At 39.8% G+C, this 25525-nt stretch overlaps 2 protein-coding genes across 2 annotated transcripts in view; one reads left to right on the top strand and one right to left on the bottom strand.

Moving 5' to 3' along the window:
- Positions 1–25525, top strand: part of LOC139075487 (SH3 domain-binding protein 1-like) — a 37954-nt gene that overhangs the window by 9742 nt on the left and 2687 nt on the right. Inside the window, exon 4 of the mRNA XM_070571907.1 lies at positions 20511–20554. The gene's annotated coding sequence lies outside the window, so the exon portion shown is untranslated. The remainder of the gene's footprint in view (positions 1–20510; positions 20555–25525) is intronic.
- SULT6B1 (sulfotransferase family 6B member 1) lies at positions 4126–22613 on the bottom strand. Its single transcript, XM_008516176.2, has 7 exons — positions 22415–22613; positions 20836–20948; positions 16603–16692; positions 13305–13431; positions 9542–9636; positions 6677–6833; positions 4126–4341 (listed from the first exon to the last, which is right to left on the bottom strand). The coding sequence occupies exons 1-7, from the start codon at positions 22611–22613 to the stop codon at positions 4211–4213; spliced, it is 912 nt and encodes a 303-aa protein (XP_008514398.2). The 3' UTR covers positions 4126–4210.

Raw genomic sequence — 25525 nt, 5'->3', positions numbered from 1 at the left:
TAAGTCTCTAACAATTATTAGTATTTCTCTGTTATCACTTGTAATGTCTCCTCTTTGGTTTGTAATTTTATTTGAGTCCTTTCAATTCAGTTTGTAAATTTCTCACTATTTACAAACCATATGGCAATAAAGATTTTCCTTCATGTATCGTTATGCAAACAAGGGAGAATTTCTCCAGGGTATATGCCTAGGTGCGTGATTGCTGGATTGTAAGGTTTTATAGACATGTAATTTTACCAAATTTCTTTCCAAAATATAAAAGAGTACATGTCTTTTCCTCCTCTCCCATCCTTTGTGCCGTTGTTGTCATACATTTACTTCTACGTATATTATAAACCCCAAAATACATTGTTATTACTTTTGCTTTGAATACACAATTATCATTTACAGAGATTTAAAAATGAGCTCACTGACCCCTCAGCCCTGGCCAGCGTTTTGATTTGCAGCCTAGTGAGACCCTGAGTTGAGGAGTCAGCTTAAACTGTACCCGGACTCCTGACCCGTGGGAACTGTGAGGTAATAACTCTGCTATTTAAAGCTGCTGACGGTGGCAATTTGTTAGACGGCAATAGAAAACTAATCCTGTAATTAAAATTATTTTCTGGAAAATCTTGTATTTACCTATGAGTACTCCCTTGGCTCATCTCAAATTAGAGGAACTGCCCTATTCTTGTTGGCATTCTGGTTTTCACAAAAGAATGTGAACCTTAACACAGCTTCACTGAATAATGGTTCAGATTTAATCAGTAACACAGAGGATCTATATTTCAGATAGTTGCCGGGAAACATAATCTCAAATTCACTGCTGCCCAATACCTAGGAAAAGCTCCGTATAAAACAATGTTTGTGGAGAACTGTCTACAGGATACTTTGTATAGTCCGTCTGGTTACTCTAACACTTAGATACCTGGGGGAGGCGGAGGGAAGTTAATATAAAAATCGCTAAGGGAATAGATGACTATTGTATCTGAGATGCCTATTTTAATATAATATTTTTACATTTTAAAAAAGGCTTGTTTTTGAGACAAACCACAGAAAACAAAATTCAATAAAATTTCCTTGGCCAATAGGAAAAACAATGAGGAAAGTATTTCTTATATATACCCACACATTCACCATTTCTGGTACTCTTTATTCCTTTGTGTAGATTAAATTTTTCATCTGGTGTAATTTTCCTTTTGCCTATAGCACTTCTAATATTTCTTATAGTATACATAATGTTAGGGACTATTTCTCCCAGTTTTTTTTTTTCATATAAAATGTCTTTATTTTTTTTAAAAAGCTTCAGTACATGGTTGTGTATCCTAGTTGTTAGTTATTAGTTTTTTATGTGAGCTGCCGCCACAGTGTGACAACTGACAGATGGGTGGTGTGGTTCCACGACAAGGAAATGAACCCAGGCCGTGGCGGTGAGAGCGCTGAATCTTAACCACTAGACCACCAGGGCTGGCTCTAAAAGGTCTTTATCTTCCTTTTTTTTTTTTGAGGAAGATTAGCCCTGAGCTAACTGCTGCCAATCCTCCTCTTTTTGCTGAGGAAGACTGGTCCTGAGCTAACATCCATGCCCATCTTCCTCTACTTTATATGTAGGACGCCTACCACAGCATGACTTGCCAAGTGGTGCCATGTCTGCACCCGGGATCTGAACCAGTGAACCCTGGGCCACCAAAGCGGAATGTGTGTGCTTAACCGCTGTGCGACTGGGCTGGTCCTCAACAGGTTTTTTTTTTCCCAAGTGGCAAACAGCTAAGTTACTTGAGTTCGATTCCAGACTTGCTTTTAACTTTTGTTATGTGGGTGTAGGGCTAATTTACTCTAGGGACAGCTTAGTAGTATCACTAGTAAGATATGACCATTCTGAGGAATCTATCAGTGCCCTGAGTATTAAGGTCTCTTCACATTGGCTGGTGGGAACACAAACTATTCCAATCTCTGAATGAGGTCCAGGAAAATTGTTGGGTTTACGGCTTTCCAGGGGTCCTTTCCCTGTCTCGATGGAGATTTATACTGTCCTTGTGGAGCTTTGTTCCATGCATGCACACATGTGCACTCAAAGAGTCAAGGGATTCCCTCTGCAGATCTTTGAGTTTCTCTCTCTCTGTGCAGCTTCATTTTCTCCAGTACTCTGCTCTGAAAATCCTAGAATCCTCAGCCTGCTGACCTCCAATCTCAAACACCAACCCAATGAGACATTTGTACTCTGTTTGGGCTCTCTTTCTCTGTGCTGCAGCTTGGAACTTCCTACAGGTAGCAAGCTGGGGCAGTTATGGGGCACACTTGAATTGTTTACATTCTCTCAAGAATCCCAGTGTTGGCTTGCCTGTTGTCCAGTGTCTGAAAACAATTATTTCATATATTTCATCTAGTTTTCCGATGGTTGTGGTGGGAGGGTAGTTCTCATAATAGCTAATCCTACCTGGCCAGGTGGGGAAGTCTCTCACCTTTATTTTAATCTATATTTTCCTGATTGCTGCATTATCTTCATTACATATTTATTTGCCATTTGGGTTTCCTCTTCTGTAAATTGCCTGTCTATATCCTTTACACTTTTGTTCTATTGGGTTGTATTTTCTTTCACCTAGTGCTTTTAATTGTTCTTTATATACGCTAGATATCAGTCTTTTATTTACTGAGTATCCTCTCCAAGACTCTGACGTGCCACTTTGCTTTTCCTGGTTTCACATTCTTAACAAAAGTGTTTTACAAAGATTTTAAATTTGAATGTACCCAAAAATATAAATTGTGTCCTTTTTGTGCTTTTTTGTTTCTTGTTTAATAAATCCTACTCTATGATCATAAAAATATTATCTTGTATTTGTTTCTAAGAACTTAAAGGTTTCAAATCATTTTGGACATATAGTTTTTTGATTTACAAGGAATCTATTGTGAGTGATGTAAGGTAAGGATCGGATTTTGTTTCTTCTATAGCATAGTCACTTGTCTCAGCACGAAATTTTGAAGAGTTTAATTTCTTCCCATGATATGCAATACCACTTCTGTCATAGTTGAACTTTCTTTACATTCATGGGTCATTTTGGCAGCTCTATTTTGTTCTATTTGTCTATTTTGTGTGGTCTTCTTGTCTGCTCCTGAACCAATCATATGGGCTTGGGCATATGACTTTTTTGTTACTGCAGATCCCTGAATGGGAGCTCATTGTCATCTCTGATTCTTACTTGGTCTAGTTCTCTGTTCCTTCTTTGGTTTTTGTCATAATGAGTCTGCTTACTTAATTGGGAGCTGAGCAATGCAACTAAAATAATTTTTAAGAATTTTTATCCAGCCTCTCATGCTAAGGGAAGGGTTTGCAGTTTATCTAATCGACCATACTACCAGGAATAGTAGTTCTATACTCTTTCTCAAAGCAATTTTATTTAACTTTTCTATGAATCGTTCTGTTCTTAACTGTACAGAACTTAGTTTTAGAGTGGAACTAGTAGTAGTGCAAATATGAAAGATTATTAAGAGGTTGAGAGCTGTCAGATCGACAGGAGATTTTTTCCGGAATATTCTCTGGCTTCTCTTCTAAGTTCTACATGACTACTTGGGGCTCTCTGGTGGAAAAGCCTTTATGCCAGAATAATACAATCTCTAATCTTTCACTTTGAATTAAAGCTTGTGTTAAACAGAAATATAAAATCCCTTGACAGTGGGCTTCCATGGAGCCTATTGCAATGACATATACAGAGTTGATGAGCAATATATTTTTCTTGAGTCAAGTTAGAATAGAGTTTATTCATTTCCCCTCAGTGCAGAGTTGGAATTAAATTTCCCCCAGCAGCAAGTTTGAGATAGCCATCACAAGTGCTTTGATCCATAGCGAGAAAGAGAGGAATTATTGTGAGAGGACAAAAAACTTGTGCACCATTTAGAGGCCTGTCTCATCTGTAATCAAACACAAATTTAGATGTGTCTCTGATAGCATCCTCGAATGCTCCTGTGAGAACCCAGAGCATGAAAGAAGTTAAAAACCCAGTAAACCACATTAACAGTAGTATTCCTTTCGGACAGGTAAACTGCCCTTTCCTCAAAAAGTGAACAAATTTAAGTTTGTGCCCCAAAACTTCAGGTGTTACCATTATTACTAAATTTGTAATATTTATATCTAAATGTTATTTACTTATCATTATTTGATCGTTATTATTTAATTATTTAAATGCAATAATTATTAAGGAAAATAAAATATCCAGGCCTGCTGAACTGACCAGAATCAAGCCTGGCAATATGATTCATACTTCAGCTTTGCTCCTAGGGAAGTGCCTGCTAAGCGCTCTTTGAATTTTTCATCCATTTCCTGGTTCTGAGTTTCAGTGAACAGATTTTTCCAGTCACCAACTTCACCTACAACACACAAAAAAACAGTAGACCCAGACATCTGTTAGAATATTTCTTCTTGATTTTACCATTTTTTGGTGCAGTGTTTCACTTTGAAGTGTGAAAATGGACACGAAAAAAATTAGACAGCCTTAAAAACTAATGTAATTTCTCTTGTAAAATTAACAATATCCTTTGGGGCTTCCCCATCTGTGGTGTGCTGGGTGACATTTTTCTGTACATCACTGAGGGGGCCCTTGGCCTCAATGATCTCCCATCCCTAACCCCTCTTCCAATACCTGGGACCTAAAATTCCACTTTTAGGAACTTAAAGCATTTTTTTTAAGGTGGGCACATTATTACCCAACAGAGTCATTTTCCTTTCCTCTATAAAGACCTAAAGATTCTATTTTCCATTTTTCTCCCCAAAGCCCCCCTGTACACAGTTGTGTATTTTCAGTTGTGTGTCTCTCCAGCTGTGGCATGTGGGATGCCACCTCAGCATGGCCTGATGAGTGGTGCCATGTCTGTACCCAGGATCCAAACTGGTGAAACCCCAGGCCACCAAAGTGGAGCATGGGAACCCAACCACTCGGCCATGGGGCCAGCCCCTGAAGTCTTTTAAATACTTTAAATACCCCTTGAAAAGTTAACATTTTACAGCAGGGTTTGATTAAGACCTCAGATACTGAAAAGTTTGCAAAACGTTATTATTTTACCTGAGATTAGGATGTGTTTTTCTTACTTGTTTTTAAAAAGAAAATTACTTCTTTCTATAGAATCTTTTCATTTTGGGGTTCAGGTTGTAAGTTCCTTATTGCATATCCATTGAAATGTATGTTTATAAAGAGGGTTTCCTTACATGAGGAAATGCTTAGGTATACGAAGGGAAGAAAATAAAACACAAATGTGTTTACAAATGTCATCAACTATGTAAAACATCACAGAATAAGCTGAGAGAAATATGCCAAAAGGTTAAACCTGCCTCTGGCAGGAGAAATGTGGATAATTTTGCACTTTCACATTTTTCTGTGCTTTCTGAATTTTCTACAAGGAAGATTTTTGAAATTATTTTTGAAATTAATACTTTATTTTAGAATTTTTCTATTCTGAATAGTACTTCATTAACATGTATAGATGGGTCTATTCTCCTCCTCCTTAAAGCTAATAAAAGAAAGCATAAAAATCAAGGTTCAAGTCAGGAATCACAGCAAAGCCAGACTTACATTCAATGTTCCATTCACAGTGCATTTTTGAAATGGATCTTCATCTGAAAAAGTGTAGTAGCGTCAAGTAGAACTATGTTCAAATCCTGGCTCCATTGTTTATTAACTTTGCGACAATGGACTAACTAATATCCCTGAGCTTTGGTGCCCACATTTGTAAAGTTAGGGATTTAATATCCTTTTGCAGTAAAATTTAAACCCAGCAAAGTATCGAACACATAATAGCTGCCCAATAAATGATAGCTGTTGCTGTTATATGTCCTGCCTCTAAATCATGTTATATTTCATTATATAGGCAATAAAAAGTAAACTTGGCAATCCCTAATCTATATTGTGATAATTTCCATAAGAAAGTGCATTGCAGGGCTGGCCCGGTGGCACAGTAGTGAAGTTCATATGTTCTGCTTTGGCGGCCTGGGGTTCACCGGTTTGGATCCTGGGTGCGGACATGGCACCGCTTGGCACGCCATGCTGAGGTAGGCGTCCCACATATAAAGTAAAGGAAGATGAGCACAGATGTTAGCTCAGGGCCAGTCTTCCTCAGCAAAAAGAGGAGGATTGGCAGCAGATGTTAGCTCAGGGCTAATCTTCCTCAAAAAATAAAAATAAAAATACATTGCTTTAATGAAATTTAATAAAATCATCATTGGCAGAGACACCTAGTTGCCTATCCAATACTCATTTTCTCCTTCGTCCCCTGATTTGAAGTGGGTAATAATATGCTCACGTAAACCGCATTTCCCAGCTAATGGTGCAGTGCGAGGTGACCTTGATGTGAGAAGTCACTGAGTGAGGCTTCCCACAGAGTTCTTTAAAGGGGGCTCACTCAGCAAATACACATGACTCTGTCTCTTGCCCTTCCCTTTTTATTTTAACAAAAATAACCCTTTAATTTTAATGTAATGGTGGAGCTCTTGCTGCTCTTTTATCCTCACAAGGTGACAGGCAGGAAGGTAGACGGCACTGAGTGTTCTAAACAATACTGTGGAGCTGCCACTTCCAGCTCTGAACTGCCTGTGTCCAGACTTCTTGTTGAGGGAGAGAAAAAGAAAACCCTGTCTTATTTAAGACAAAGTTATTTGGACTGCCTGTTACATGCGCATTGGTGGACGTCCCCCCGACCCAGGCAACTTTACCTTTGCGGAAGAGGAATGGGCCCACCGCCCCGTGTGTTTCCCGGGACTTTGCTCTCATTGCCTGGAAGGTGCTCTGGGCTGAGATAGTTTGAATCTGCTCCCCAGTTAGAGAGAATCCAAAGAACTCAGTAATTTGTTTTATTCCAGCGGCCAGATTCTGAAAATATAATTTTAAATGATAATCTTCTTTCTATGGGAATTATACCCCAAGGAAAGACAGGCTTCTTAGACAGAATGGATTTATTAAGCCTAACTCTCTAATTCATCTGTTTGTCTGTCTCTTTGGACTGACTTTGGTACTTCTGTATAAATATTTGAGATATCCCTATAAGATATTCTGTACTGATTTTACTTTGTAGTTTCAATTTGTGACTCTTGTTGAACCATCCAGGATATCAATAATGACAGTAAGCCTTAATTAGTAAGTTAGAATGTTACCTAAGATGATATTCATTTTATTAAAAAAGCACCAGTCTAAACCAGCTGAGGAAATTAATGTATTTGTACATGTTCATTCGAATTCTCTTTTCTTCTGAATCCTATTTGTAGCTAATAGTTTAATTCCATCAAGAAAGTCTAATTTTTAGAATCAGAAAAACTAGAAGAAATCTTGAAATTCATTTTATCTAAATCATGAGCCCCTTCACCAGCATCCCTGACCAATGGAGATCCATGAATCTTCTACAACAATTTCTTAAACTGTATTCTACAAAACACTTATATACTTGAGGGTGGTTATAGATGTTTCATGGGGGAAGAAAAAAGGAAGAGTGAAGAGTTGAGGTCAGATAAGTTTGGAATCCTTTGAGTTAAATAAAGGAAAGCTTTTTTTTTTTCCTCCTAAAGATCTCTCAATCTTTAATGTCAATGTGCAATGTGAATCTCCCAAAGGAGCAGAGTAGGTAATCCAGCAGTCCCTCAAATCGATTTGAACAGGCAGCCTCCTTCCAACCCCCAAGAAAGAATTATTAACATCTGGGGCAGCACTGGCATTCCGTCGAGCACAAGTTTTAGAAACATTATTCTAGACTAGAAGGAGAAAAGACTAAATTAGTCTGTTCTTTCCTGTTGTATAAATGCACCCTATAAACAGAAGGGATGGATTCAATTACACTTTCCTTTGATAAGAATGTCAGGGGAGACGCGTATTAAAAACTCAACTAAATTCGAGACCATTTGACACACTCCCTTTCTTTAATATACTTTCTTCACTGGGCTTCCATTGCTCTGGTTTTCCTCCTAGCTCATAAGCCACTCCTTAGTCTCCTTTGCAGATTCCTCCTCTTTCCCCCAAACTCTTTATATTGGAAGGCTCCAGGGCTCAGTTCTTGGTCTTCTTTTCTTTATCCATATACTTAGATACATAGGTATATAATCTCATGACTTTAAATGCCATTTTTGTGGCAATTTTATATCTATAGCCCAGAACACTCTCGGCATTCAAGACTTTTATACCCAACTGCCTACTTGACCTCTCCATTTGGATGACTAACAAACATCTCAAACTTAGCATGTCCAAAACCAGATGCCTGATCTCTCCCACAATCCTGCTTCACCTGCTGCCATCTCCTACTCAAATAACAACTCAATCCTTCCAGTTGGTCAGGCCAATAATATTGGAGGATTATTTGACTTCTCTTTTTCTCCCACTACTCTTTCTCCCATCCAAGCAGCTGCAAATCCTATTGGTTCTTCCTTCAATGTATATCCAGAATTCAACCACTTCTCATCACGTCCACTGCCTCTTTTGGTCTGAGCCACCGTCTTCTCTTGCCTGGACCCCTGCAGTAGCATCCCCCAGGTTTCCCTGCACTATCCTTGCTCCTCCAATTCTTTCTTACATACCAGCCAGAATGATCCTATTAAGAACACATCCACTCTTATCTTGAGCTCTTCTGCTTGAATCCTACAGTGGCTTCCCATTTCAGTCAGAGTGAAAGCTAAAGTAATTTCCATGGCCTGCCCCACCATTCCTTGTACTCCAGCCTACCCCACTCTCTTACCTCTGTCTTCATTGGTTAGTCTCCTCTGGTTCATCTCTCTTGACCCAGCCACATCTGCCTCCTTCCTGTCCCCTAATCATACCAGGAGCTCCTACCTCCTACCTTTGCTCCAGTTGACTCCCTCTGCCTGGAAAGCTCTTACCCCAGTTACCAGTCGGTTCACTCCCTCATCTCCTTCAGATCTTTGCTCAAACCACATCCTCTCCATGAGGCTTTCCCCAAGCATCCTGATTTCTACTGGGATTTGTCCAGCATCACCATCCCCCGCTCCCTGGCATTTCCAGTTTTCCTTAATCAGCTATGCTGTTTCTTTTTTCATGCATATTATGTACCTTTAAATTTTTATTGTGTTTGTTATTTATTGTTCTGTCTCCCTGCCTTCTCCAGCTAGAACGTAAGCTTCTCCAGGGCAGGGAGCTTTGTCTGGTCTGTTCACTGATGTCTCACAAGGTCCTTGAACAATGCTGAGCAATCACTCACTAAATGTTGGTGAACAAACAATTAAAAAACCATTATATGGAAAAATTAATTCACAATCAAATGGATGTTCCAGTAAATCTCAATTGAGACCTACCTAATGTCTTTTCCATTCCTAATTTGGACTATCTATTAGAAAGGGAAAATAAAGCAGCCACTGTTAGTAATAATTTTGCTAAGCATTATTTTATTTCTGTTAAATAAACAACCTAAGCACTTACGCATTGTTTGGATTTTTTCCCCTAGCACTATACCACGTATCTGGAATGTTCTTTTTTTTAAATTGAATACAATATTTTTTCATACAATCAGACGTTATGAATAAGTGCTCTATGTTGTAGTTTATGATAATCTTGCTATAGAATATCAGTAACCATAATCTCACCTCTTTCAGGTCTTCATATAATATGAATTTAACGTTTTCATCATCCAGATGTTTGTTCCAATTAATTGCAAAATCAAAATAGCTTCCCCAGGAAACTAAAAACACAAGGAAAAAAAAAAACTTCTTAAAGAATTTTAAGTAATTGAGATTAAAATGATAGATGGTTAATTTATGCTCTAAAATATAAACTGCACATATGTGTATATGCCCAAACAAGATGTTTATAAGTTACTGCAGATCCCTGCTTGAAAAGTACAGGCATAAGCCAGCCCTACTGTCAAATTTATATTCATTTTCAAGTCTTCATAAATAATAACACAACTAGGCAAGTTGTAAAAGTGGCTTGATAAAAACTAACAGACATTCATGATTATTTAGGTGAATAAAATAATTCAGAAATAGTGAACGGTACATGAAAACTGACAAAGATATGCCAAAAAGAAAGAAATGATGAGACAAATGTGATCTAGACCAACATTGTCCAATAGAAAAGAGTGCACACCACATCTGTAATTTTAAGTTTTCTAATAGCCACATTAAGAAAAGCAAGGAGAAACTAGTGGAATTAATTTTAATATTTTATTCTACTTAACATATCAAAAAATATTATCATTTAGGCATGTAATCAAGATAAAAAGTTATTAACAAAACATTACCTATTATTTTTATATTCTCAGTGTTCAAAAGCCAATGGGTATTTTGCACTTATAGAGAATCTCAATTTGAATGCTAAGTTTTTATCAGAAATACTAGATGTGTATCTAGACTGCATAAAACTTATGGTTGAAAAAGTAGATTCAGGGCCTGGCCCGGTGGCGCAGTGGTTAAGTGCGCACATTCCACTTCGGCGGCCCCGGGTTCGCTGGTTCAGATCCCGGGTGCGGACATGGCACCGCTTGGCACACCATGCTGTGGTAGGCGTCCCACATAGAAAGTAGAGGAAGATGGGTATGGATGTTAACTCAGGGCCAGTCTTCCTCAGCAAAAAGAGGAGGACTGGTAGTAGTTAGCCCAGGGCTAATCTTCCTCAAAAAAAAAAAAGAAAAAGAAAAAGTAGATTCATACACTCAACTCGTACCAAACTTACTGAAAAGTTTCCAGTCAGTGAATTGAGTATCTGTTTTAAGTTTAAATTTAAATTAAATTAAATTAAATTAAATAAGCTCTTCAATGGCTCTAGTCCATTTCAAGCGCTCAATTGCCACATGTGGCTAGTGGCTACCATACTGGACAGTGCAGGTCTAGACATTGATCAGCTGGGCTGCCCACTAGCTGTGTAACTTGGAGCAACTCCCTAAACATGTTTGCACCTTAGTTTCTTCATCTGTAAAATCGGGTTGCTATGAGGTTTAAATGAATTAACACATATCAAATGCTTAAAACAGTGTCTGATCAATAGCACCCACTCCATAAATTTTAGCTATTATTATTATATCATTAATAATAATAATTTTCTCATATTTATTATTATTATTATCCTTATCATGAAGTCCTTGCTTTGAGCCTGGCAGTTTCTATATGTTTTATTTGTTGTGGTAAATACTGTAAGTTTCCTACCCAGTATCCAATACACCCCCCTTCTTTGTTGCTAACCAAACCTGATTATTTGGGTCTAAGGCAATCATGAGAATTCTGTTTCCCACTTTGCTGCCTCCCTTACAGCTGTGATTGGTCACATAATGTGGTTCTGGCCAGTGAGACACAAGCAGGGGTCTGCTAGGAGGTTTCTAGCAAAACTGTCGCTGTTCTGATAAGCCTTCTTCACGATCTGAAGGCAATCCTTGGCAAAACGGTAGCCAGCTTGAGAGTATCTTGCCAAAAGCATGAGGGAGAGGCCCAGGGGCTGGCCTGACATCCCGGGCTGCTGAACCAGTTGCCTACCTTCGGACTTCTTGTTAGGTGATAAAAATAAAACCCAATCTGTTTAGGCCACTGTGGTCTGGTTTTCTCCTCTTCCAAATGTACTATTAATTGGTACATACACATTTTATCCTTCAATCTTTAAAGCAACCCAATGTGATAGGTAGAATTTTTATGCCCATTTTGTTGATGCAGAAATAGAAATCTCTCAGAGAGGCTCAGTAGCCACTTTAAGGCCACACAGTTAGAAAGTTATGGATATTGCCGTTTTTCAAAGTCAGTCTGACACCAGAGCTAGTTTTGCCAAACAAAATGTTGTTGTCTTACCTCCTGTAGGTCAGGTATTCTTATCTTCACTTTACAAGGAAGGAAGCCAGAGTTCAGAGAGGTCAAACGTCTTGCTCAGAATCGCCCAGGCAGTGAGTGATTTGAACCTGAGTTTAATTTCTAGCTCTGCTACTTAATGGCTGTGTGACTTTTATATCTCTATTTCCTCTTCATAAAATCGGGATAATGATAGTATTATCCTCCTAGGGTTCTTAGGAGAATCAAAATTAAATAATGTGTGCTGGACATAGCAAGTAGCATCTAGCATCAAGTAACTGCTCAAGAAGTGGTAGCTATTTCATTCCATCTAATATTAATTACTAATATAAAATAAGAAGTGATGAACCCCAATCCAGGCCTTCTCATTCCAGACGCTATAGGTGTTCTGGTACATTCAGCTGCCTTCATAAGGTGAATTGAACAAGTTTGCAAGGCAGAAACGCCATCTAAGTTATCACTGCCACATCTTATCAATCAAATAATTAGGCTAAAAGGATGGCTAGGGCAAAAAGGATTTCCCAAAAATAAATCATCCCGTTGATGACAGCTTTCTCATTATTGAATGTGCTCTTGTGTTTTCAGTTGGGGAATGTTCCAGACTTGCCTTAACTGCTTCCATCCAGTCTTAGTGAGTGGCTACCAGACAAACCAAAGCTTTCTTAATGGTGCTTCATAAGCACCTTCTGTGCACTGTTTTTCTCTCTACAGCCCAATCTCAATTTTCAGTCTTTGCTGAGGAGCCAGTGCTGTACCCAGTGTCCGTGCATGTGGGATGGTGTGGCATTGCTGTGCTGATCACCTTTAAAAGTGGTCCTGTTAGAGGGACCTGGCAACAATTTCTCCTCTGGGCTCATCTGGCATTAATTCTTCCTTTTACTACCCTGTGGAGACTCAAGAGGGCCATGAGTAAAGGGGGCGTTTATTAATCTCAGGCCACTGCACCCATGGAAGTGGAGTCACTGCTGCTTACAAGCCGTGGGACTGTTGGCAAGTGATTGAAGTTTTTTGGTTAGTTTCCTCATCTGTGCAGTGGGGTTGATGCTGCCTTACTCATAGTTTGCTGTGGTATTAAATGAAATCATGCGTATACAACACCTGGTTTAGTACCTGGAGCATTTGTAGGCACTTCTAAAATTGTAGTTATCAAAAGGCAGAGGTAAATGTGATCTAAGAAAGCTTATTTCCTTTCTGGTAAACAAATATCTTAGGTCAGGTTGCTCAGTGTCATGATTTTATCTTTTTTTGGTTTTTATCACTGTGTTATACAGAGACTTAGTGGAAATAAACTAGAAATGCTTTTCTACATCACTCTATATGGCGTCTTTGTCCCATGTCTGTTCTATGGCCACTCCGTATTCATTGTCAACATATGAATTGTCCAAGTTATTTTTAAACACAGTAATACATTTTTTGATGCAGAGAAGTAGTGGTGCTATAAAACTTCATTTAAAAGCAACTTTTTGGTTCCTGGATCCACCTTAATCTTCTTTCGTTCTTTCTCCTAAAACACATTTGAATTTCATATTTATGTGGTCATCTGTTGAAGTAAGAAGAATTTTTTTACCAACAGCCATACCTTGTCCTTTCATGAATTGTCTGAAGAATTCATCCCAAGAGCTATAGCTTGGAATATCAGGGACATCATTGTGGAAATGGAAAAAAGATGCTGCCGTATCTTTAGGATTTCGAAATATCACCAATATCTAGGGAGAGAAAATCAAGTTAATTTATTTAGGTGTGTGTTTTGAACTTTGGAAAAGTGAAAGGCTGAGCAATAGCATTGTGTCCTCTTGTGTACTACCTAATTTTGTTAATGTGTAGAGAAAGAATGACAGTAAGAAATTGAGGAACAGGAGACGGCAAAGGGGGAAGGCTGGAGAGAGAGGAGGAAAAAAGAATTTAAAAAGACTGATGTGTAGGGAGCTGGCCCAGTGGTACAGTGGTTAAGTTCGGTTAAGTTTGCACGTTCCACTTCTCGGCGGCCAGGGGTTTGCCGGTTCGGGTCCCGGGTGCGGACATGACATCACTTGGCAAGCCATGCTGTGGTAGGCATCCCACATATACAGCAGAGGAAGATGGGCATGGATGTTAGCTCAGGGCCGGTCCTCCTCAGCAAAAAGAGGAAGATTGACAGTAGTTAGCTCAGGGCTAATCTTCCTCAAAAAAAAAAGAAAAAGATTGATGTGGTAGCAGAAAACTTTTGCTAATGCATTTAAACAGTAAAAAGGCATGTGGAGAAGATGTAAAAAAAGAAAAAAGAGCGAGCTCCTTAGAGTAGTGACAAGAGTGTGATCTGAAAGGGTAAACCACCAAATAAAGTAAAACGGCAAAATAATGTTAAGGACAAGGAAGATAATGTTCAGAGTTTGGTGGGAGAAGATCAAAGAGTGGCCGGCCTGCTCTCTGGGGCCGAGGTGCAATGGGTGACGCAGAGGAAGCAGAACCTCTGAATTCCCACGTTATGTCTGTCTTCTCTGATGAGGAATGAATTCATTCTTCCAAATGAGAAGTGTGAAATAAACATTAGGAAGAGCAAATTGAAACCCAAGAGAACTAAAAGATTGCGGGAGACCACCTGGCTGCTCCAAGTGAGTTTAGGCCTTCTGGTTTCTATTTCAAGAACCGAGGAAATTGGAGAATACGTCACTGAGGACTGTTAGTGACCTCTGAGGAAGCTGAGATAACGCACAAGAAGTTCAGAGGATTAGAAACACGCAGCCATCATTTCACTTTTGGAAAGGAGGAAGACATGCGTTTTGCTGAGTACAGATTTGTGACGTTGACCTCCATTTGGGAGAGGTTTCTAGAATTGACTAAATATATGATTTGATAAAAGAGGAAGCAGTAACCACCAGGGGGCAACATGAGTCTTCTAAGAACAAGTTGCTTCCGGCTCGCACCAGGTTTTTCTTGGCTGTGGTTTCTGTATTAGTAGATTTGCTGCTGACGATTTCTTCTGCAAAATGTATGCCAGAAGCAGGAGCAATTAGGCTTATAACACTGATGCAGTGCTCATGTGCAAAGGAGGCCAAATAATCAACATAAACCTACCTGGAGATTTTTAATGGCATTTCCACACTCCTGACTGGGCCATCATCAACATTTTAATGAGTGATTTAGGAAAAGATATGGAAACTGTATTTATCAAATTTGTAGACGACATGAAACTGAGAGGGAATCAGGATTTCAAATCACTTATCAGTCTAAAGATAGGAACTAATGCTAACAGGATAAAATTGAATAGAGAGAAATGCCCTGGGTCTGTGTCTTTTGTTCAGGCTAAAACTCACCTCTGCCCCCATCTGAATAGAGCAGATTCCCGTCACTTGAGGGGGTTGTATTCGGGGCTCTGATTACCACTCATTAGTCGCCCTGGCTCATAGAAATTTATATTACAAAGACACGTGTTTGAAGGGGGAGGGCCAGCTGGCTGGAGTGTGGACAGGTCCCCAGCATCAACCTCTTTCCTCGGCTCTGTCACTCTTCTCTTGCCCTTGTATTCTTGTGAAAGTGAAACTCTGTTCAAGAGCCTGCATGCTTCAAATCCAAATGCTTTATAAAGTACCTTAGCTCTGTTTCTTATGGAATAATTAAGGGGAAAAAGAGGGTCACCTAGATTTGTGATTATATTTAACTGCATTAAACTGGAGAAATTATATGTTAAAGTGACGTCTCTGATTTGGGAGATTTGCAACATCAAGACTGTTTAACAGAGCTGTCTAAAGCTCCTTGCGGGTAGAGGAGTTCCTTATGACTGGAGGTGCTCAGTCATAGTCCAGACAGCCACGTGGTGGAATTCAAACACCTAATGTGGATTAGAGTAGACAATCTCGAAGTATTTTCCAATTCTAAGCTCCTAGGATTCTTGTGCTGTGGCCACAAGGCCAATAATTCTAAGCCTCCACTTCCCTAGTGATTTCTCTCCAACTCTTCCTTTCCTCCTCCATTATTTTCCCTCCTACCTCTTGTAACTTAACTGTTTTCTTCCTTCGTCTTTCTTTGCTATTACTGTATTATCCTCCCCTTCTTTTTTGTGGTATTCAAGAGTATAAATCTTCATTTAATTAATTCTTATCTTTTTCTCCTGAGACAGAGAAAAGAGGCATGAAGAAATAAGGAATGAAGGGGAGACCAGGTGAAAACAAAAAGCATTGGGTAAAAACTAATAATTATGAGAATAGATCAATTCTGATTAATGAAACAAAATTTTTAAACAAATAAGAGTACCCAAAGCACCTATAGTTAAATATTCTTGACGTGAAGTTTACTATTACATGTGAAATTCAGAAAAAAAATTTTCTGAGACCTCAGATAAATAGCACTCACTAGAGGGGCCAGCCCTGTGACCTAGTGGTTAAGTTTGGCGCATTCTGCTTTGGTGGCTCAGATTCAGTTCCTGGGCATGGACCTATACCACTCATCACCAGCTGTGCTGTGGTGGCAACCCACATACAAAATAGAGGAAGATTGGCAACAGATGTTAGCTCAGGGCAAATCTTCCTCAGCAAAAAAAAAAAAGGGGGGGGGCTTACCAGAAAGAACCATTTTTTTGCTCATTTTCTTAGTTTGTATTTTTTTGTTAAACACTCTAAATATACAAGTAGGATTTTGAAATCTATTCACTATAAAACTGATTTTAAAATATGTTCTACTTTATGTATATGTTTTGTATCCTGGCTGAAAATGCATTTGATTTGAATGCAACTATAGCAAATATATCTGAAGAAAGAAACGACAACAAAAGAAATACTAAATCTCACACTTCGTGTATTAAAATTCCGTGATGAGTAGCAAGCTCATCATAAAGCTCAGAAAGCCAATTATCTATACATTAAAAACTTCACACTGAAATACCAGTAGGAAGGGACACTCACCTTGGCTTTATTCTTGAAGATGGAGCCAGGTAATTTATCATAATGGAGGTGAGTTGCCAAAATCCTTGGTGATGGAAGCAGTTTCATTCTCTTAAAAATATACACAATAAGGTGAAACCATGTGTGTGTGTGTGTGATGAATCACTCCTAAGTTTAGTATCTGAATGGTAATTTCAAGCATTATGAGTGCTGTTTCTCCTCTTCCTCCTCCTATTTTTCTTTATTTCTACTTTCTTACTTTGTGGGGATCAGGAATGGAGAATCCTAAATAAATAAACAATTAAAATCTTCCCTTTGAACGTCCTTGTTGGATCCCGCATACCGTTTCTTGAAAAATTTACCTTTTCCCACAATCATACCAAGTTCATTTTATTCAAGACAGCTCATAGTCTGCAGTCCACTCCTGCACGTAATTGTGATCTCTTCTATATTCAAAGTCTTTGACAGGAATATTTAAGTCTTTCCATAGCTCCTCCAAGTCCATTTTTAACACCTAGGTTTTGTTTGGTTTGGTTTGTTTTTACCAACTCCATGTAATCGACTATTGCAACCGAGCCTGAAAGTGCTCAGGGCCACTTAAGTATCTGAGAAATAGTTTACAGAAGAGATTCTTGTCGGTATAAGGAGTTGGTGACTATTCTTTTTTTGTAATCTACTTCTACTGATAATTTTAAAAATAAAGTTACCTGTGTAATCTGCCAGGGTTAAGGGTTTCATCTTTTTTTTTTTATAATTTCATTTGTTTTCATTGCAGTAACATTGGATTATAACATTATATAGCTTTCAGATGTACATCATAATATATTTCGAATTCTGTGTAGATTACATCATGTTCACCACCCAAAAACTAATTATAGTCCATCCCCTCACCTGTGAGCCTAATCACCCCTTTTGCTCTCCCTCCCTTCCCCCATGGTAACCACCAATCCAGTCTCCGTTGCTATGTGTTTGTTTGTCATTGTTTTTATCTTCTACTTATGAGTGAGATCATACGGTATTTGACTTTCTCCCTCTGACTAATTTCACTCAGCATAATACCCTCAAGGTCCATCCATGTTGTCATAAATGGTCGGATTTCATAATTTCTGATGGCTGAGTAGTATTCCATCGTGCATAAATACCACATCTTCTTTATCCATTCGTCCCTTGATGGGCACCTAGGTTGCTTCCATGTCTTGGCTATTGTGAATAATGCTGCAGTGAACATAGGGGTGCAGGTATCTTTATGCCTTTGTGTTTTCAAGTTCTTTGGATAAATACCCAGCAGTGGGATGGCTGGGTCATATGGTAGATCTATTCTTAATTTTCTGAGGATACAGGGTTTTATCTTAAAATCAGACCTTTAGTATATGTTATGTGGGGCGCTAAGGTCCAAATATTCCTTTCTGTGCTTTCAGAGGTCACTCACTGATAAAATGATATTTAGACTTTTTAGCCAATTGTTCTGTAAAAACTTAGTGGAGATCCCAACTCAAGCAAAGGGGCAAAAAAGTGAGGTTTTAAAAATAAAAACAATTTAAATCAATGATATGGGTCCAAGTGGTGATTAGCAGTCATAATACGTGATTTAGTCAAATTGCGCTTTTTAGCTTTGGCGGTACTTTTACATTCATTCACAACAATCTTTTCAGGGAAATATTGTAATCCCCATTTTAGAGCTTAATAACAGGCTTTGAGGTTTTAAGTGCTTTGTGCAAAATCTCACAAATGGTAATTTTCAGATTAAGTTATGGAGTGCCGTTTCCACTCAACGGCAGGGCCAGAAATCACATAAGGACATAGGAGAAGTGGTGCAGTTCCTAAAAGGATTAGAAACACATCCAGGAGGAAAATGGGAGTCAATGGTAACAAAACTAGATAAGCATATAATATGTTCCTGGAAATGTGGGATATAGCCAAACTGTAAGCAACGTGAAGACTAGAGATAGATAGATGTTAAGAAAATCTGTGTATTTTAGCAAAGTTTTCTGTAAAGTGAATAACTATTATATCAGCTCATCTTCTCACTGATTTCTATTTTAAAACAAAAGGCACATTACATAGAAAAGTATCTTTGTTCCTAGGTATGATGAAACTACAATGAAAATACAGAAGATGTTTTTTTTAAATGCCTGAAGAAAAAATATGTGTTTCTGATAAATTATAGATATGAAAATACTTCAAAACCCAAAATACCATACTGAGTTAAAACGTTTTCCAGAAACCCCAGAGCTAGCATCGTATGTCTCACCTTGTAGAACATTTTCAAGTTTAGATGCTTCTAGAAGACTTCCCTGACTTACAAATCATCTAGATCTCTTTATTAAATCTCGAAATTCCCTTAGCAGGAAGCTTAGCTTTCGATTTCGTAATTAGAGCTCAGATTTAGAATGCAAGGACCTGAAGACAGAGGGATGCTTTGCTTGACATCCACACAAAGTACTTGGTGAAACAGAAAGAAACCTGGATGAGGAACAGGAGGACCAGGTTTTCCGTGAGGTAAGAGACAGTTTCCTGGAGCACTGGGTGCGTAGCTCAGCGTCAAGTCCTGGCAGGTCAAAATCATGATCAGGAGTAAAACTTCTTCCTGCTGTCGGTAAGCAATATCATGGGAAGTTGCCTACTCATAAATGGTTTGTGTTACAAAGTTTTGTTTGAGGTCATTTGTTTGGAAATTAAAATAGGCTTTCCTGGGGAAACAAACGTATAAATAATGTAAACATTTATAAGCCAGCATGCCAACCCTATTTCAATCAAAAGAGAAACCCTTTTATCTCAGTGCTAAGTAACACCACCGGCAAATACAATAGTAGTGGTTATATTGGTTAGGTGAGTGATAATATAAATGTCATACATTTTCAAATGAGAAGCTGGAAAGCTGGACAAATGTTAGCATCATTTTTAAAGGTGATGCTAAACACTGTCTTTAGAGAAAAAGTTACACAACAGGCTGCATAGCAGAAATCAATAGGGCTTTTCATTAGCCCACTCATTTCTTACCTAGGAAAAAGCTTCTTAAAACTCCTGTCCGCTCGTCCTGGGCCTGTCCTGATGCAGACTGCATCTGGTGTGCTTATGACACTCCAGGCCCTGATGGGACTGCCAGCCCCTCTGATGCCTGCTGAGGTTGCAGCCACCCAGATCCAGGATTCAGCACTTGCCTCCCCACTGTTCCCTCCCCTGAGTCCCTGAGCACCTCATTCACAGGGTGTTTTTCTGTTACGTTGGTCCAATCCATGGCACCAGGTTTCCTTCCACCAGGATCCAACTTCTAAGTTTGTATTTGTTATCATGCCAAGAGTCTCACTTGCTTTCCAGAAACTGTTTCCTGAGTCCCAATTCAGTGACTTTGATCTTAGTCACTGAGTTCTTCTGTCTGCCTGGCGGGAGTCTTGGTGGTGAACACTCCTGACAGTTCGCTGAGGCGGTGCTTACCCTGGGTTGCAGTCTTCCTTTCCCGCATGCATTTGCGGGGTGGAGTGGCCGTGGTGCTCCTCTCATCTGTTCTCTCCAAGCACTAAGGTCCTGAGGCGGATCTCCCTCCCGCGCTTTTCTTGCCTTCCCAGGGCAGGGAGCAGAACATCCTGTCTCACCCCCAAACCCAGCTAGTTATATTGATAAGGTGAGTAGTAACAGGTAGGATGACCTTTTACAGCCTTCACACACATCGGTGACTTACTCTCTCCGCTACTCCTTGATCCCTTCCCATCCCTGAGACAGGGAAAGCAAACGTCGTGTCTCATTGGGAAAAGCCTGGGGACTGCTGACACAGACTCAGGCCAACATGATCTAGGCCTTAGAGTAACCCTCCTCGAGAATCTTGCCTGTGTCTGTGTCTTCAGAGGTAAAGATTTTTTGGTTTTAGTTCGTTTCCTCAGGTTTCTCAGCTTACTTTCTCAGCCTCCTATTTTTTTTTTTTTTTTAAATAGGCCGGCTATACAGCGTAGAGGTTGAGAAGCTCAAATCAGAAAAGGTGGGTTCAAGTTTTGGCCCTGCCATTTATTACTCCTTGACCCTGGGCAGGTCTCTAACAGTTTTATCTTCTGTAAAATGGTGATAAGTGCTGTAAATGGTTTATTTTGTGATAAAATGAGATAATCTCTGAAAAGTGCTGAGATTATACAGTAAGCACAACAGTAAATTGTGATAATTATTAATGTTGTATTTTCTGAACTCAAAACTAAAAAATCCCCAGAATGGAAGAAATCTTTCTGTGATAATTTGCTATGGGTTTAAAGGCTTCTTTGTACTAACCTGATATTTTTCTGGGTCCCCACATTCAAGAACTGGGAATTCTGGATATTCATACTTTTTTTTAGAATCAGCAAATATTGATTCACTAATGATGTGGAGGATCCAATTGGAACCTATAAGAAAAATTAGAGAATCAAAGCTCATTACAGAGCCTTGATATAACAAAGGCATGTTACTTCAGCATACACATCACAAAAATTAAAATCTAGACCATTCTCTCATGTGCACAATTGGTTCTTCTGCATTCAGAATAACCTGGGCTATGGAAGGAAACAGTTTTGTGCAAAACAGCCTTTACTTACGTTGGTATAAAACTCAAGTTAACTTATTTCTCAGATCTCTTCTTTAACAAGAGACAATACTTCTTTTTGAACGTAGAATATGTTCCTTATATAACAAGATTATGCTATAGGAATTATTGTTTCTTATTTATCATGTATTATTTTACCTTAAATTAATGAATTTTTTTAAGGGGAGGATAATTTTGATTTTATAAAAACCCAGCCTCAATTAAGAGAAGGAAAAATATTAAATGTTTGCTTTAATAAACACTTAGAGATGAAATAGTTAAAAACATCAGGGGCCCGCCCGGTGGCGCAGCCGTTAAGTTTGCACTTTCTGCTCCATGGGCCTGGGGTTTGCAGGTTCTGATCATGGGCGCATAAACGGCACTGCTTGGCAAGCCATGCTGTGGCCGGTGTCCCACATATAAAGTAGAGGAAGATGGGCATGGATGGTGGCTCAGGGCCAGTCTTCCTCAGCAAAAAGGGGGTTGGTGGCAGATGTTAGCTCAGGGCTAATCTTCCTCAAAAAATGAATAAATAAATAAATAAAAACATCAAAAATAGTGTAAAATAGGAGAATTTAAATTCTTAATGTCTTATCCTCCACTAGTGAACAAACATTGTAAAACTGTTTGAGAAACTGGAGGATTGATGTTTGATCCTGAAAAATAATCTATTACATGGAAATCATCATGTAAATTATAGATGTGGCCATGCTTTTGTCTTCAGTCAAAAATCAAGATAAGGGGCCGGCCCCGTGGCCAAGTGGTTAAGTTTGTGGGCTCCGCTTCGGTGGCCCAGGGTTTCACTGGTTTGGATCCTGGGTGCGGACTTGGCACCACTCATCAGGCCATGCTGAGGCAGTGTCCCACATGCCACAACTAGAAGGACCCACAACTAAAATATATACAACTATGTACTGGGGGGACTTGAGGAGAAAAAGCAGAAAGAAAAAATCAAGACGAAAATCTCTACTACACTCAGTGCTCAGTGGCCACTGGACTTTCCCGCCTTCACGTTTCTGTCTGCCAGCCCCACAATGCATCTCCTCCATCCCTCATCCATCGTGTTCTATTCACACAGACCTCCTCCCTCAGACACTGGGGTTTCTAAATCTAGTAGTTCTAGTTACTGATTTTACAAGCTGTGTTCTTAACCATCTTGGCCACCCTCCCCACTGGTTCCTGGCGAGCTTCATGAGGAGATGAGCTGCCCTGCTCCCACCTTTGCCTGGAGCCCTGCCCCACCCACTCACTATGAAAAAGTGCCCTGGTAGAAAATGATTGGGTATTTACCACACTTGGGATAAGATGCTAGCACTATGTCATCGCTTCTGGCTTCAAAGGTGTCCAAGGCTTGGAAAGTTTCTGAGGTACACATGGTGATCGGGTAAGGAATCCCCTGATAGGTGAAAAACAAGCGAGAAAGTGCAGTTTCTTTGGATTTTTCCAGAGCTTCATCGATGTAGTCAATAAACTTGGACTTGTTGGCCATGCTGGCTCCCTGCTAACGGACCTGCTCTGTGGTTGTCCAGGGGCAGCGATAGCTTTGAATGGAGTTTTTCAGGAGGTGGAATTAAGGGCTCCTCCCATTCACATGAGAAAGAAATTTAATTCTCATCCCCCCGCCCCACCCTCCCTGTCCTTTTACATCCCCTCGTCTGACAAAAGGCAACCCGCAGGTGCAAAACAGTCTGAGGATCAGAGACTATTACCCCAAGGTTGATTATGTTACCATTGTGGGCAACCTTCCTAAAGAAGGCAAGAATAGAATCTCTTATTAGATGAAAATAGATATTAAATAGCTAATAAATAGTTATTTAGTTGAATCAGGCATACAATTTTCCTATTAGCAAAAAGCAGTTCACAGAATGAAGCCTCTCTCCTTGGTTGATAGCTTTACACACACATCCTCCATGAGGTGACAAGGGAACAATGGGAGTGCGAGGCGATTCAGTGGGGCGGGAAGGAGCCTGGCGTTTGGAGGCAACCCTAGGCACCAGGCTCGGCTCCGTCAGTTACTGGCTCATGGACTTAGAAGTCTGAAGACCTGAGTTTGAGTCTTGGCTCTACTACTTACTGGTTGTGTGATTCTGAGCTCATAATACACCTTCAAAAGTCCGTGTAGAATGGGGATAATGACAGCTGCTCTTCCTGACCCATTTAACAACAGTTGTATGGTTCATAGAAGGGAGCTGCTTTGTCAAGGGAAACTCACAATGTGATGGTGTCTCCTGTCCTGAGTTCATTCTCTGCTGGTCACTGTCTCTAGAGTGAGATGCTCACTCTCTGCGGCACAGTCTTTCCCCGTAGCCACTCTCTTCTTTTTCCTTTGGATAAATCGGGCTACATTCCCACCTCCTTTGCAGCTTGCTGGGGCCCTGGGGCTGGGGGGAGGTGAGCAGAAGTAATGCCTGCAACTTCAGAGTTATGTCCTCAACACAGGAAGTTGTTTCCTCTCTAATTCTTCTCTATCCTCTTTCCCACACCTGGAGGACAGACATGATGCTGGCCAGCCAGGCTTGGTACTTCCAAGAAAAACAGCACTCTAGGGGATGGTAGACCAATAAGATAGAGACAACCGGGCCTGCTTGACCACCTGGTGAAATAGAGTCACCCCCCTCCCCTGACCCACCCTGCATATAACAAACCTCCTTCTGAGCTGTGTGTGAAATGGTGCAATTATCTACGTTGTTGTAGCTACTAGATTTTCGCAGTCTCTTTGTTACAGTAATTTAGCCTGTATCCTATCTAGGATTCTTTCTGAGTCAAAATTTGCTCTCTTCGACTTCTTCTTAAGTCAAGTTTCCCTAAACATATACTGAGCTTTTCTTCTTCTTTGTCTCCCATTCTCTTCTCCATGTTATTCTCCTTAATCTTCTTCGATTTTTTTCCTCTAACTCTAGGAACATAGTTTTTTTTTAAAACTATATTTACCTTTCTCTAGACTAATGCTAACACTTAATAAGTTAACTCCTAGTTATGCATAGTTACCTAGCTGCTGCAGGCATTCGTATATGGGTTAAATAATAGCTAACATTATTGATCACTTGTATGTACCACACATCCTGCCAGGCTGGAAAGATTACATGGATGATTTAATGTAACTTCACAACAGTCCTATGAAATCACTGTGGGGGATCAGATTTGCCACCACAAAATGTGTCTCTTTGGCTTATTTTTAAGAACAAAAGACTCAGGAAGAAACTTTGACCTTCCCCCTGACTGCCTAAAATAGTTTAAGATAGAAGGCCTGTTCTAGCAAGGAGCTATCACCATAGGTAACTATAGTATAACATGAACCAGGTGTGGTAAACAGGGAGCAATCTAGCAAGGCCCATTTGATCCAATCCTCTCCATGTGCCATTGTCTTTGCAAGGCATGGCAAACATTTGTTTATCAAACATTTGCTTTTCCATCTCCATGTGAATTGCCTTCCTCCCCTTTGAAATGCAAAACTACTACCCCCAACATCCCCCTTGTCTTTAAATGGAGATGGTATTTAAGGTGGTGGCTTTGGCCATTTTGGTGAGTTACTCAGTTTTCCTGAGTCTCTCCCATGTAGACATGTTATTAAACTTTGATTTTCCCCTGTTATTCTGTCTCATGTCGATTTAATTCTTAGACCAGCCGGAAGAACCTAGAGGGTAGAGGAAATGCCTTCCTCCCCTACACTACCATTTTACAGGTAGGTTAATTGGAGCTTTACAGGGGTGAGGAGAGTCGATGGTTCAAGGAGCTGGGGTTGGAATGCGGGCAGTGCAGCCCAGTCCTCTGGCAAAAAGACAGTCACACCAAGATCTCTCTTAGAGGTCCTGGGTTTGGTTGTTAGTGCCACTGTGTTCTTGGTGCTTCTTTATCTGCTATGAGAAACAAGACCACGGGAATTTTCACTGAAAAAAAGGCTCCTTCTGAGGAGGGAGATTTTTGTGACCACAAGGGAAATAAATTCCCTGGATTTTTGAACATTTTATTTAATAACAGCGTTTGAGACAAACACTATATCAAATGTATACAATGGTTTTTCCTTTGGATAAGTTGGGCTACATTCCCACCTCCAATTTCAAAGATGCTTTCCAATTCAAAAAAGTAAGCATATGGAAACATGTGCATCATAGAACTGAAGAAATTTTATGTCAGCAGAAAGTATCTTACTGAAGCAGGCAGTGGGAGAGCAACTTTTTGTTTGTTTGTTTTGAGGAAGATTAGCCCTGAGCTAACATCTGCTGCCAATTCTCCTCTTTTTGCTGAGGAAGACTGGTCCTGAGCTAACATCTGTGCCCATCTTCCTCTACTTTTTATATGTGGGATGCCTGCCACAGTATGGCTTGCCAAGTGGTGCCACGTTCGCAACCCGGCTGCAAACTGGTGAATCCCGGGCCACTGAAGTGTGGGAACCTGTGAACT

The sequence above is a fragment of the Equus przewalskii genome, chromosome 14, assembly GCF_037783145.1.
Source record: "Equus przewalskii isolate Varuska chromosome 14, EquPr2, whole genome shotgun sequence".
In the NCBI taxonomy this organism is placed as follows: Eukaryota; Metazoa; Chordata; class Mammalia; order Perissodactyla; family Equidae; genus Equus; species Equus przewalskii.
This window is presented reverse-complemented; position numbering and strand designations above follow the sequence as displayed.